The sequence below is a fragment of the Spea bombifrons genome, chromosome 1, assembly GCF_027358695.1.
Source record: "Spea bombifrons isolate aSpeBom1 chromosome 1, aSpeBom1.2.pri, whole genome shotgun sequence".
Classification (NCBI taxonomy): Eukaryota; Metazoa; Chordata; class Amphibia; order Anura; family Pelobatidae; genus Spea; species Spea bombifrons.
The window spans coordinates 102,165,741-102,181,613 of record NC_071087.1 but is presented as its reverse complement, the minus strand read 5'-3'; the positions used below and the strand labels follow the sequence as shown (position 1 = coordinate 102,181,613).

At 38.5% G+C, this 15,873-nt stretch overlaps 1 protein-coding gene across 1 annotated transcript in view; it reads right to left on the bottom strand.

Moving 5' to 3' along the window:
• PCSK5 (proprotein convertase subtilisin/kexin type 5) overlaps positions 1-15,873 on the bottom strand; it is a 151,806-nt gene that overhangs the window by 8,824 nt on the left and 127,109 nt on the right. The window contains exons 23-30 of the mRNA XM_053466780.1: positions 14,348-14,545; positions 12,535-12,603; positions 8,245-8,287; positions 7,029-7,171; positions 6,032-6,232; positions 4,139-4,222; positions 1,829-2,009; positions 684-901 (exon numbers count right to left, since the gene is read on the bottom strand). Coding sequence (XP_053322755.1) covers positions 684-901; positions 1,829-2,009; positions 4,139-4,222; positions 6,032-6,232; positions 7,029-7,171; positions 8,245-8,287; positions 12,535-12,603; positions 14,348-14,545 — 1,137 coding nt within the window. The remainder of the gene's footprint in view (positions 1-683; positions 902-1,828; positions 2,010-4,138; positions 4,223-6,031; positions 6,233-7,028; positions 7,172-8,244; positions 8,288-12,534; positions 12,604-14,347; positions 14,546-15,873) is intronic.

The following is a 15,873-nucleotide window of genomic DNA, read 5'->3' as shown; positions in this document are numbered from 1 at the left end:
AAGTAACACAAGAAACAAAATGCTGTAAGCATACATGTGGCTTTAACTGGAATTAAATTGTTTAATCTGGGGAGGGACAAATACTATGCAAAACCAGTAGTAGGGGCGCTGGCTCCTAACCTTTTGCTTATTTTTATATCGATTTCTATGGTTTAAGCTATTTTTTCTTGATGGAAATGCTTTAGTACCGTAGCTATAACTACCGTATATCTCCCAAATTAGTATGCGATAAATAAAAGCAAATAATAGTTGGTTTCTGAAGACACATTTTAACTATAAGCTTCCTAGTGATTTCTTCTATACCTAACAAGTAAAGCTTTGCGGAGGGCAGTGCTATTAATGTATGTGGGCAGGGATAGCCCCAAACACCTTCAAAAAGGGTGGAAGGGGAATTGGGCAAGAATTGGGCTTGCTTTGACTCTGCTACCCAGAGATAGAGCACCTTGAACCCTAGAAGTGGTGCTTCACCCATGGACTCTAGGCAACACCAGGTTCCCAGGTATGATGGTGAGAAGAGGGGTCTAGCAGCTGTGCAGAATACTTCACACAGTAACACTATTTTACATTGATGCAATAATAATGTTACATCCATTTTTTATCAACCCAAGAGCAATTTGGGGCTTTTCTTAAATCTTATACTTTACAAACACAACAAAGAAGAATACAGTTAAATATTACAGTACCTGTGCAGCTGTCTTTATCTGAACAGGTCAGACAGTCAGAGGAACAGCGTTCACAGACGCCATCAATGTCAATGTGCCCAGCGGAACAAGCGCTTTTACACAACGCTTGTTCCAACACTTTAGGGCTACGACATGACAAACAGGTGTCAGCACTTCCCTCACAAGTTTTGCATTCCTGGCTACATTTGGTACAGCTTCCTTTCAGCCCAAAGTATCCTCTGTGCAAAGAATGTTGGGAGAGAACAAGACATTACAATGAAAAATAAACAGAACATTTTATCCAGATAAGAGCAAATTAGGAGAAAACAAAAATCAACTAAATTAAAAATGGAAAATTCAGATGGTTATCGCCGCATGGTACAGAAAGTGATAATATCTGCGCGCTCTACACCTCACAGAGAACAATTTAGGTGATAATACCATCATGTATCTTCCATACGGTTCTAATTGCATTATGGATTTCTTCCAAAACCAGCCAAGTGAATAGAAAGCTACAAGAGACGATGATAGAGGAGGCTTATCTGTCTACGTTATTTATTTCACCTGTAATGGTGGGTGAATATGCATCATTAGCGCAAGCTGCGAGACATAAACGGCAAAGGCAATTTATGCCATGCGTTTATAACTCCAAAATAATGATGTCGTTCTTTGATTAAAAAAAAATAGTAAGATGCTCTTAAAAGAAGGTAGAGCAAGTATTTATTATCTTTATGTTATGATGTATCTATAGGGAAGTTGGCTTACAGTATAAATAATTGTTTCGTTTCATTTCGGTCTACTTTTTTTAAATAAAAAATTGAAAAGCAGCATTTTTACTTCCAATTACAAATTTATTGTCCAGATTTTCTAATAAGCGCTTTTCAGTTTTTAGCGTTGGGGCCAAGTACAGATGGCTACTGGGCGAGCCCTAAACTTTCTACTTGTGGGTCATGCAGGCAGAGGAAGCCAGCCAGAAACCCACATCTGGTAAATAACATGATCAATGAGGGTTTTGCACACAAAGTTTGAAAAGTGGTCTTTTATCACCAAAACAACAAATGCAATAGTCCAGTAAGCATGAACATTCCACCAGTTGCCATAGTGATAGGGCCACTATATAGAATCATATGAGTCCTCCACATGAGCAAAGTATATCTTGGTCTTACTCGGGGCATGTCTTGTAACACCTCCCATCATGCAGATAATCATGTGAGCACTTCATACAGACATTGTCTTCTGTGCAGATCTCGCAGTCTGACGTGCACTTCTCACAGCGCCTGTCTTTCTTATTACTGAAACTTCCTCTTGGACAGGTGTGGGTACAGCTTCCCTCAAGAAGAAATGTGTCTAGAACAAACACAAAAAAAGGCAAATGATTTCACTGAAAACAAATTAAAAAAAAGGTGAAATAAAAGGATACTCAAATTGTTCTGCATAGCTAAAAAAAATACATCAAGATGAAGATATAAGAAACATAGCAAAGGCTGCATTACATTTACCGGTATTTGAACATTTCCCAAGTGACCACACGCCGAAGGCTGATTGTTGTAGAGGTAAAGCGAGGCATTTCTAATTTAAGAACGTTAGATAAATAAAACTATAAATTCATTCTGCTGTCTCCCCCCTTTAATTCTGTCCCGCCTTTATCTATCTTATTCCAGCTCTACCAGAATGAAGTCCATGATCCTGATGCACCTACACGCCATCTTCCTGATCGTCAGATCCATTTCTCCCTTTAACTTAACTTGTCTCCATCAGGGCCAGCATTAAGGGAACTATGTCTCTGATGCCCCTTTCTGAGTTAACTTGCAACACTAACCCAGAAAAGGGTGCCATAGCAGTCCCATAACCCCCAGAATTCCCAGTGTCTAAACAAGAATGCTATTGTTCGGGCGTAGGGTTACATGTAGGAGGGCAGGGTCCTGGACCTTGCCAGAAAAGCTACTATAGGCTAGGTTTCCACTTGGGTTTTTGTCCTGCGTTATTTTCTTGATGAAAAACATCAGGAAAAACGCCAAGAAAACTGCCACTGCATTTTCCTGCGTTTTTGGTGTTTTTTCTGGAGTTTTTTCTGGCGTTTTAGCCTTTCTGTGGAAATTGCTTTTTCGATCTTAGGCAGTTTTTCCAGCCTTTAGAAGTTAGAATTGTCACCCAGCTAAAAGGGATTCGGATAAATGGCAAGTATCTGCCCCCTCCTGATGTCATTTCCTTGGTAGAGTTCTACTTAAACTCCCCGGCGGACCCTTTTGTCTCTTTCCTGTGGTTTGTAAGGTATGCTTTATTCCGAATGTCTGCTCCTCTAGGAAGATTGGCCCCAAATGATGGTGCAAATTGTTTGCTGTTGCTTTCGGCACGCAGGATCCAGTTGGTATGTTTGTTTGTAATGGCATGTTTGTTCCCAATGGTGTAAAATTCAATATGAACTTTGTTTTGTGTGAAACTGTTTGTTTTCAGCCTATTTCTCGTAGGACACACAGATATTGGGTCCATCCTCTGCATTGTAACTGTGGAAAAAAACGCCATAAAAAACGCCAAGGCAAAAAACCCACATGGCTTTTTCATGGTGTTTTTTCTCTCCCATAGACTTCTATTGGAGAAAAACGCCAAGATTTCCTTACAAAAAACGAGTGTCAACATGCTGCGATTTTGAAAAACTGCCAAAGAGCCCAAAAAAGCAGACAAACGCCACAGAGGACTGAAAAAACGCCAAACAGAAAAACACCAAGTGGATATGGCATTGTGCGATTTCCTATTGAAGAACAGCTAACATCTGGCCGCAGTGTTTTTTTCACAAAAAAAAACGCTGTGTGGCTGAATTGGCGTTTTTATGGGCGTTGTTAGCAAAAAAACCCCAAGTGGAAACCTAGCCTGAATCTGAGCTCCACAAGGTGGCCAAGTGGGAACTGCAACAGCACAGACCTCCATCAATATTACAGCTCCCTGGGCCAACAAGAGAAGATCACAGGACCTCCCAACCGACTCATGATCAAAATTCATAAAAAATGGGACAGTGGGAGATTTCAGTGGGCAATTCATGGCAATTGGGGGTGTCCTGTGAAAAATGAGTGGTATGCAGTCACTCTTCAGCAGCCTAGACATGCTATTTATGGCTGTACTGTCCCAACACTATAGTAAAAAGAAAAGTGTGGGGGGGGGGATACTAAATTTGGGTGCCAAATGACATGGTACTAAGTTACTAACATACATAAACATATTCATTTTTTTAAAATAATGATTGCCTTTACATAATATATCAAAATAAGTATTACAGTAACTCCCCATCATGCCATCTTGTCTATCACATTGCAGCATACAATAAAAGTTTACAAAGTCAGGAGTAACAAATTAAAGACTACCGTCATTCTACATCCATCGCACCATTCATTGGTTTTAGAAAGCTAACTCAAAATACAATAGCTTGTTTTTGTTGAATTTCCTCTCCAACAACAAAAAAATGAAAATAGGCACGAAATTACCTGGTGGGCATGATGTGCATTCATTGGCAGACCCATTGCAAGTTTTACATGATACGTCACATGGCTTGTAATCCCCTTCTTTTTCTAGAAGGCAACAAATAAATAATATAAATCATTCTTAAACACATTTGCAAATGTAGCTTCTTTTCTTCCTAGCCAAGATGGTATGTTTTTTTTCTGGTGTTTCCTAGAAAGGAACAGTGTAGATTCCATGCTTTCAAACCCTGTCACTGTTAAATGTAAAATCACTGATCTGGATAAAATTGACATTTGTAAAGCGGTCTGCTCAGCAGCAACATACGTCCAATGGCTTCCTATACAGAGATGCTCTACAGACACAGGATGTGCATCTAACGCCTGACAGAATGTTTAGAAAAACGGCCATTGCCCCAAATGCACATCCCCAAGAGCACATTCACTTTCGACGTTTCTGCCAATGCCCGTGTATCCAAACCTTTTGGTCACAGATCTCATTGGAAACAAAATTGCTAATTTTTACGGTTACCCGGGAATTGGCAATATCTGTCATGTGATGACAGCTGTGGCACGGAAATGTATACTAAACTGCTGAATGAGACAAGAACCGCCGAGACTCACCAGATTGTAAGCTCCTATGAGCAGGGCCCTCCTGGCCTGTTGTTTCTGTCTGTTTAAGTAAAATTGTCATGTTATATAGTACTTGTTATGCCCTGCCTATCCATTGTACAGCGTTACGGAATATGATGTCGCTCTATAAAACAATAAATAATAATAATAATAAATAATAATATTTCAATATCTATCTATTTCATAGATTGGGTGGAAGCTACCCCAGCTAAGGAAAAGACAACTAAAAAATGTTTCAGTATTTGGGGGAATTTTATTAATACCTTGGATGTTGAATTGCAGGTTTTGGTGCAAACCGCCTTCCAATATACCTTGTGATACAGCCTGCAATTACTTATATCTCACACCTCACATGCTGTACATTGACCGAACTGGGGCGACATGATAAAGGGTTGGGGCACGGTCTGTCTGATTTATTCTTTCCTTTCTCAGAAGTGGCAAGTGTGATGTTAATCATCCTGTACCAGGAGCATTCAGTTACTCAGGTTTTATTTGGTTAATGTGTCTCTGTTATATTGGTTTCACATTACAGCAGATACCTTATGCATTGTAAATACCACATGGTATGCACAGGGTTTATTTTAACTTCTCTTTTGATGCATATGTCATTGGCAGTTGAACCCCTACGGCCCTCCACGTGACAAAGGTCAACCCATTCTAGCCGGAGGTTCTGTTTACTTTCCTTGGGAGCGTTATTACATTGTACCATGGGGCAAAATGAAATATGATGCGCAGTTGGAATATTTAATGTTTATTGCGTATGACTATATTTTACTGTCTAACACTGAAACCTGCATATGATGAAAAACAGTGTTTTACGATAAATGTAAGAAAAGTATAGTTAAAATACCATTTATTGGCTAAATGTAAAACCAACACTAGATGGCAGCACAACATAGCTGTGCCTGTCACAACATAACTGAAAGGTTGGCCTATGTAATATATATAATATATATATATATTATCTACTATCTACTCTAAGAGTTGCTATTACAGACAAAAAGTAAATATTTTTTTAATGATTTAGGAAAATATTTACCGCTATGCAACCCAAATGTAATATCACCTCAATCCAAGAATAACGGAAGGTCATTATTGTCGTTGACAGTATTAAAATCGGAGTTCTTTTTTCGCCAGTGTATTCTTGTGCATCGGCACCAGCTCAATTGGCAACTGTTCCTTTACTAGACTAAGCACGGGGAATCCACTTCTTTGTTATGCTGTTTTGGTTTTATAAGCTGTTTGTCATGTAGGTGTATTAAATCATCAAGGGGTTTTAAGACATACCATTCCAGAAGACTCCTTCCGTACGTGCACTCTTTGGATTGATACACTTTCCACTTTGCATTATGAAGCCTGCTAAGCAGGTAGTGCATTCATCATAATCTGGCCCCACGCACGATTCACACGTTCTATAGCAGGTATCGCACTCTCTTTCAATTTCATCAGCATAAAATCCAGATCCGCAGTCACTGACGCAGACACTATCTGGGATGATAAAAAAAAAAGCCTAGCATTAATCATCTTTTTTGAAACTGCATTATTTGTCTATCTTAAGTATCTTATACTTAATTATTGAAATGTATGGAATGTCCCCAAAAAGTCACTTTGCCCCTTAATAAATGCTGAATATTTTCATACGTTTATGAAAGATGTTGATAAACAAAGACAAAACATTAACATGTACAGCATAAGAAAATCAAGCAGATCTTATGGCAGAACACCACTGCTAATTTTGGCTTTTTTACCGCTAGATGTTCATTCGTTTTTTTTAATGAGAAAACTGTTTGATCTAACATCAGTAGCTTTAAGACCCCATAGCAAGAATGCAACCCTTCCAGATACTGTAACAATGGCTTTCATCTGCTTTTGTACGAGACAAAAGATACATTTTTTTGATTCATTTCTTCATTATCGTTTGCCAAGTTGACCCCAGACACCAGACAAGCCAGAAGGCTTGTTGTTCCCTCAGAAACCTCATGGTGCTGCCACAACCACAAGGGATTCTGGGTAGGCGCATGCAAATAAGGTCAACAATGACCACCTTTTGCCTCTATATCCTCTTTATACATGGATCCCAATTGCCCGCTGTACAAGACAGCCTTTAGACAAAACTGGGGTAAAAGGTGCAGTAGCCAGATCACCACTCATGATGATGATCATTGTTGACCTTATTTGCATGTGTTTACCCAGAATCCCCTGTGGTTAAAAAGGATATTATAGTTCCCATACTGAAATCATTTGAGACAATTGTATGAAATACGCATACTCAATATTAACTTACCCTGGAGAAAGAATCCCTCCTCGCACAATATACACTCCTCTTCGGTGCAGCTGGCACAATCCACATCACATTCGATGCATCGCATCAAAGAGTCTGTACTGTATGTTTTCTCAGGGCAAATGGCATAGCAGAAACTTTCATACCTGCAGGAAATCCGCAACATTTTACGTGATTTCACCAAAAACAGCGGTAAGCGTTCATTAACGGCAATGCACAATTCCAGCCTTTATTCATTCTTATTAATAATCTTGAGGATAATAAATGTCATCTGAGACATTGTGATATTATTCTTTTTAACATTTCAATGGCTACATTTGTACACTTTTGTCATTTGTGCCACACTACACAACTCTTGGAGTTCCAATGGTTTAAGAAGCAAGTGCTAGGTGGTGAGATTAGATTTCTATGTGAATTGATGACCTACTAATTTACACAATTACATTTATAAACGTATTTTGCCGTGCTTATTTACATATCATTGTGTTTTTTTAGGCTGTAATACACTCATACCCAGTAAACATTCAGTGTTCCTTAAAAATAGCGACATCTGGGGAGGAAAAAGGGACTTCAGGATTTAGGACTCACAGTGGGACCGTCTACACAGGGATACATAGGTAGTATGCAACATTTATAACAGTCCTACATAGGTAGGCATAAATTCATATTGCTTTTAATAGCTGGTCCTGATATGCTGCATCTTGTTTATAAATGTGTCTTGAACTGATCTTAGTAAGTGGCCCCTGATATTACCCTTTAAATAACAATAAAGAGATATATAAATAATCATTCTATTCCCAACTGCAACATAGTCCCCATAGATTACTTCCGGCTTTATTCTGTATGTTGTGTATAAATGGATTGTATATGTGTGAACAAAAACAATTGCAACTTTTGAAATTCTATTTGCAAATGATAACACCAGGGAAATAACAGGAAAAATCTCTAACGCAATAAAATAACCCAAAAAAACAATAGATAGTCTGCAACAGAATTCAGAGTAATTCTGCTGCAAATTCAGTTCTATTTCACATGTTCCTTAAATATATTATTATGTTCAAAATCTATTACATGCTGGTTTTCCCAGAACAGCAATTATATACCTTACACAAATATATATATATATATATATATATATATATATATGTAACTAGATAGATAGATAGATAGATAGATAGATAGATAGATAACAAAGCATATACATAAAAGGACAACTTACATATAATATCCAGCTATGCAGGAGGTGCACAATGTGGGATCCGCTAGGAGACAAAATAAAGGACAAATATTAAATTAATTGAATTATTGCAGAACCCAGCATGCATGTACTAGTTTTTTGGGGATGGTGAATGTATGGTGCTTGCAATAGTAAAAATAGAAGAAAGAATGTGTAGGACAGGTGAAGGCCAAAGGATGCAGCAAACGGTTTATAATAAATGAACGCAGCCCGGCGTGGCTGGATTTATACCGGCTCTTCACCAAGAAAACTCGCTGGGACAAATTAAAATGATTTACTTTGAATTGCTATGGCTCACAGCCCACTTACAGTGTAGGTAACTTGATTTACCCTTACATCAATCACGTGTGTCTTATGCACTGACGTTAAAGCGCAGTGCCCAAAAAACAGGGTGATTGGTGTGTTATTATTCTATTTCAAAGAAGCGACATGTTAAATGCATTTTGTCATATTAATTGACAAAGCTTACTTTGCTAAATGAATGAAAGGATTTTTCACCTTATAACCAACTAAGCTTCTTTGAATAAGTTGCCGTGTGGAATTAATCTTTATATATGTTACTATTCATGCCTAAATGTATAAGGGTAGTATGATTTGGGAATCAATTTCCCTGTAGCAGGACGTGTTTATATGCCCAAGTAGGCAGTATCTATTCGCAAAAGACAGATTACCATAAAAGTCGTAGGAAATGTAGGAAAGCCTGGCTCTCATGTGATACAACCTGTTTTGGTGAGCAACATTTTCCTCCAAATTCAGCAGAGCCTCTATAGTTTACTTCTACCCTGCCTTTAAATGTCCGGCGGGAGAGAGGAGATGGTGGTGGCACTACCCTGGGTTAGGCTTAGGACACTGCCAAAGTTAAATATGGCACTGGTGGTATGCACCCACTGCAACCACCTTCGTACTTCCCTGGGCATGGTCAAGCCGGTCATATACTGGCGACCCTAGGCAGTACTAATAATCAATGGAGGACATGAGTCCATGGTATTGTACACAAGTGTGGCACTTGTAGTGCAAATATTGTGTGGAGAGCATCAGTACACATTAGTGATGTATTTAAGTTTTCATGGCCAATTCATTGGCTTCTATGGCAAACAAGCTCCATCTGAGAAATCTAACTCATTGCTACTAAGGGGGCTTTTGAACAGGAGAATGCTAAGGTGGGTACATGCTACCCACATGCCTAGGAAGCCAAGGCACCCATTAGCTACACACAACTAGTCCCTACTAAGGGGGCTCTTGAACAGGGGAGCGTTAAGACAGGTCCATGCCACCTAGGTTCCCCGATAGTTGTGGTATCAGGTGCACAGTATACTCGCCATCAGGCTGCTCTAGCATTGGCTTACATGATAGTTCCAGGGGGTCCAGTTAGAACTCACACACGTATGGGCAGAACGCTCTCTTTGATTTCAGTGGGAGTACTTCCCTGCTAGTGATTACTGTTGCTAAAACTGGACAAGAGTGACGGTGGTGAGCTGCTTGTGAAACCTACTTTGCTCTGCATTTAGCATCTTGAAGGTCCTCAAAAAATCCAACTGAGATTTTTTACCCTGGTGTCCCAAAGTTCAAGTTAAAAAATACTTGAGTTGTTATGCTATGTATGTACAGTATGTGTGTGAGTAGTAACATTTATAATATATGAAGTTTTCCCATAAACATATACAGTCAGGGGTCGATTATTTACAAGGCAGACTCTTTTTCAGGATCTTCCTCAGTTCCATCCATACCCATTTCATTTGTGGTGGTCAACTTCTTAATGTCTTGCCGGTGTCTCACCTACAAACCGTTTTTTTTCTATGGGAAAGGGCTTCAATCGTATTCAATCTGTCCTGTGCATTATCTTTGCCTCAGGATGAAATGAGGTTGAGAAATACCTCAAATATTCAGATGCCCACTCCAGTTCATATTTCATATTATGTCTTTCTGCAAGCGTTTGGCTTACAAATAAATGTAATTAATCAACCTGCTGTCAAATATTTATTGTGATATATTACATATATATTTGGCTTTGGGCCATTCTAACTTGTAAATTCAACTGAAAATATGAATAATCTTTTAATGTGATATCCTCATATGACCTAAACACGGAAACTTCCTGAAAATAAATCCATATGTCTGAATGTCTATAACTTGCATTTATATACACATGTTGGCCTTACGGAGCATTTTGTTTGTTTTTCTTTTTTTTGTTTCAAAGATCCATCTTTATAACTTACAGCAGATGTGACTATACAATAAGATCGTATTGTACATAAAAAAGAGTAATGCTTGCATACTGCACATATGAAGGATGGTAATTCTAAGGCAGTGCCAATGAAACCCAAACTACTGGTCCTGCAGTGGGGTGCCCCCACAATCCCAAAAGGATTAAACTAATTACAACTGAGGTTGCTGACAGGGGAGGGCTGGCAGCCTAAGGCCTGGGGGGCAAGTCACGCAACTTTCACCCCTCACCTTTCAGACTGCTGGAAAACTTACCTAAATGGCCGCTGGGTGCTGATGCCACCGGCCGGAGCTAATTTAATCCTTTTTTTTATTTATTTAATATGCCGGATCGGCTTGCCATATTAAAAATAAATAAATAAAGTATTAAAGTAGCACCGGCCGGCAGCATCAGCACCCAGCGGCCGTTTAGATTTGATTTCCAACAATCTGATGGCCGCATAGTGATGGGAGCAGCGTGAGGGGTGAAAGGTGAGTGCGAGGGGGCGGAGCTTTCACCCCTCACGCTGCTCCCATCACTTGGCGGCCATCGCATACGGCCGCTGGGTGCTGATGCCGCCGGCCGCCGCTGCTTTAATACTTTTTTTTTTTCATTTAATAGCCGATCCGGCTTGCCATATTACATTTAAAAAAAAAAAGTATTAAAGTAGCGCCGGCCGGTGGCATCAGCACCCAGCGGCCGTTTAGATTATATTTCGGGCGGCCTGGGGGGCAATTGCCCCCCGGCCCAGCCCGCCCCTGGTTGCTGAGTATACCTAAGGGGTTCCCTAATTTGGTTGCCAACTCATTGGGCTTATTAAAAAAACAAATGTGAGCCTAGGGTTGGTTGGGGCTTGGTGCAGTTTATATTCAGTGCCCTCCTAAAACTAAGATGCACACAATACGCTCACACACACACTCTAACACAACACACAGTCACAAATACTAACAGCATACACTAACACACACACACGCGCTGATACCATACACTAACATACACATCTTAACACCATAAGCTCACACACACATGCTAACACCATTCACTAACACCATGCACGAATACACTTTAACACCATACAGTACCATACACCATAAGCTCACACACACGTTACCACCATACTAATATATGCATGTACACTAACTCTTAACACCCTACATTTATACACTCAATGAAACATCATACACATGCACATGTTCACCTTCCCCCTCCCCTCTTTCTCTCCCTCTTTCTTTCCATACTTTACTATATATCACTCTCTCCCCCCATCTCCCATTGTTTTTATTATTATCTTTTATTTATGTATAGTGCCAACAACTTACACAGCACTGCTTACAATACATATATTCAAGAGGTATGACAAGACTAGAATTGAGAAGGCCCTGCTCGCAAGCTTACAATCTTGATTTTAAATTATTCAACCATTAAATGTAAAAATGCTCCTCCATACATTTCTGCCTTCAGCTCCCCTACTCAGTCTTTACGTTCATCCACATTGGGAGTCTAATGAATACATCCATTTATTTTGCAAGAGGAAAACATGTTACTTTTAAGGGGACACAGCTATTATATGCATTAACGTGCATATGATGGCTGGAGTGTCCCTTTAAAGAGAATGCAGGGAGAAGGTAGCCTCCCATCTGTCAGCAGACTGTATACAAAAGACTAAAGTGTCTATAGTTGATGAGACCTCTGAGGTCCTGGAAGTTTATGTAACCTAACCTCTTTTTCTGCATCGTCCCCATAAAAGGTATCAACCTCTAATAAAGTCTTCAGAATGTCCACCATAAAGCTTTTCCCAGCTTATACTACCTTATTCCAGATGGTTCATTTAGGGTTTAATGAATAGGAGCCAATGGTCCCATCCTTTTCACTGGAACAAGACCATTTCCCAACCATAGGAGAGTGTAAGTCAAGTGAATTCGAACCTTAACATTTTTGTAAAATGTTGGAGGTAAATCCTTAGTAATGTTTTTTGTTTGTTTTTTGAATTATTATTGGTCCACATTTAAATAACCCTTATCAAAAAGTTTTACACTAAATATCACTAAATGATTTCACTAGATACTTACATGGGTCGCATTCTCGACATCCCTTTTCACATGTCACACATTTCTTCATATCCATATCTTCTACTTCCCCTGTGAATCCAAATGGGATTAAGTTTTTTATACTTTGTTGTAAACCTATATATTCATGCTATTTGTAAGGCATCTTTTACATATAAACATATGTCCTTAACCTTTAATATATTTTATCATTTTTATCGAATTGATATTCAGCTGTAAACCACTTCCTACAAAGACAATTTTGTGCATAATTTCATTTTTATTTTGTTTAAATTGTTACTTTTAGTTCTTTCAACTGAGAATCACCATTATGGAATGTGTCAGTGTGGCCCCAATCATTGAAATTTTATCTGGGAATATCAATATGGGTAAGGATGTATTCTCTGCATTACCAAAGGGCGATTCTTCCAAAAGGGAATGATGATTATATACAGAGAAATCTCAATGCATGCGGAGACCGACGTGGCTGTAATAATGAGAATGCCTTATCAGTAGAACACCAGCAAACATTCATTATATTGTCTTAATTGGCTGGAATACTTGCCAGCCTGAAATGACACTTATAGACATCATTATTAAAAAGGTTAAGCAGGTTAAAACAAGGATAATGGTAAATGGAGCACAAACAAAACCAATCTTTAGACAGATGAATAATGAAAGTAAGAATCTGGAGCTCATATCTCAAGAGTCCTGTCCTTTAAGAGGAATACATTTTCTCTAACTAGCACGTAAGTGAGATGCTAGTTATCGGTGGATCACGGGTATAGGGAGAGTGTCTATAAACATAACCTGCGGGTTTTAAGAAGCTATGAGCTCTTCCATCTTTTCTGCATATGTCATTGTGGCGTTGCATATTTTTATAACAGGAAAGGGTTATCCATAGTTTGATTATAATTGTGTTATGACTGACAACCTAAAGCCACCCCCAAGAAGTCAGGGGCCTGAACTCAAATATCTTTCAGTGTTTTTTTTCTACAGATGTGTGCCTGCCATATTGACCATTGTTTCCAGGATACATATAATTGTCACATATTGCTAAACACCACAGCAGGACAATATTTTACTGGTGCTGGTCAGCAACATGCGAAATGTGTTCTGGAAAACATGGCCGATGTGGCAATGCCAGTTACAGGGAAGTCCAGAAATAGATCGGCAGCTCTCACACCTATTTGATAAGGGCCAGTGTAGGCCAAACTTGACATATAGTGTCATAAAGTCTTTATAATGGTCACCCATCATGCTTTTCATTTCCCTTGACGAATGACACATTATCTTAAATTAAGTCCTTCCATTTCTTCATTTACCTTATAGATTCCCACACAAATGGAAAAAAGTTTTGCATTCACTAGTATTATAAATTTCATAGCACATAAAAATTTACAAGGCCAAATGACAATATATCTTTTGGGAAATGAGTGGCAAATGCGAGGGCATGAAACTATCTTTCATTAAATCATACGTTCTTGCAGTTCTAGCATAACCTTGGTAATCTCCACAAAAAGGAAGCATAAAGTCACTGTTTCTTATAATATATATGTCTGTCTTTTTCTGAAAAGCTGCATATATATGCTCAATATTGAAACAGCAGTTTTAAAATATACAAAACCCCATTTTTAATCTTGACACCTCCTACCCTGGAGGAGTATAAAGCGGTCTTGAACTGTCTCTTTAATTTATTGCCTTTCAGCGTCAGCTTATTTAATGTAAAAAAAAATATGGATGAGCTCTTTTTTACCACGAAACAGATGGAAAAAAATGGTGGAATCCAAGAAACAGTTGATCTTTATATGTTTTTTTTAAATTTGTCGTAACATACCATCCGCACATTCAAGCTTCTGGCAGTAGTCATCATCCAAGTAGTACCCCTGGTAACATCTCACACAGGTAGAATCACTGCTGCATATCTCGCAGTTATCTGGGCACCTCGCGCAGGTGTTCTCTACAGCGTAATACCCCCTGGGGCATCCATCCCTGCATTCCCCATTGTATAGGAACCTCATTCTTCCACTTTCATCTAGGTGAGAAAAACAGGGAATCAAAACACTAATTTATCCTCATTTAGCTCAATCAAATGACAGCTGTTCAAAGCAATTTAAGCCATTATGGAATTCCGCCCTTATTTCACTTCCCGTAGTTCAGAAAGTTCATTATTCTCTTTTCTGAGTCCAAGTCATGACATGCGCAACTGTTTCTACTTTTCTCGCATAACAGCAAACCAATACAGGCAGAGCTGGGGGATGCACTTTTGGTTTTGAGTCAGGAGATGCTCTTTAACCCCTCAAGGACAATGGGCGGTCCCTAAACCCATTGAAAACAATGCATTTTGAGCCCGTACATGTACGGGCTTTGTTATTAAGGGGTTAAAAAAAAAGCTCAAAACAGAATAAAAAATAAAGAAACTCCACCTTTCATAATATAACCTTTTTTTTTTGACTTTTTTCCCCTAGTATTTCTTCAATCCGTCTTATAGATGTACAGCATTTTTCAACATTTCAACATCAAAGAATTAGTTTAAAAAGATCATTGAAATGCTGATTGGTCACACTTGAAGTACACAGAAATGTTTTATAGGTTATTTTTTCAATAAAAATTTGTTACGCGTAAGACACACAAACCACACACGCCAATTGAATGGCCCAATCTGTCATCTAGTTGTGTGTATTCCAGTCATTGTAGAATTAACATGTTATAAAACAGCTGTGCTATTCCAGAAATAATATTGGAATCATCACATTTAATATTACATTTTTTTAAAGTTATTATTATTATCACTATAATGATTGTCAGTTTAGCATACAACTAGTATTGTAATGTAATTCGATGTATGTTATGCTAACATTTGCGCATCCAATATGCTAAATGAGACACACACAGCTGATTATGTTAGTAATAAGCAGAAATACATATAAATTGCCAAACATATGAATTTAGGGAAACACATTATTTCAACACCATAATATTACACCACAATTCAGCTATTGATTATAATATATCTCTGTTACTGGTTTTCATCTTTTGGATGGCATAATACCACTATTAGTGCAAATATATCCCCTGGCCACTAGGTGGCAGCAGCACAGCATATCTTATTTGGGATCCAATATACTGTATCATTTTTATGAAGGGCTATACTTTTAAATCTAAAATTTGTCAGATCAAGCAATAATTGAAACATTGTTAACTCATTCAAAACTGTATGGACTTAAACTATGTAATTGGATTATTTATTATATAATTTATGAATGTTCTAAATCGTATGCACAGCTGCGTCTAGAAAGTGTTCTCACATTGCTTTTGAAAAATTGAGAGAGACCTGTTTCTATAACATCATGGCCCGGCTAA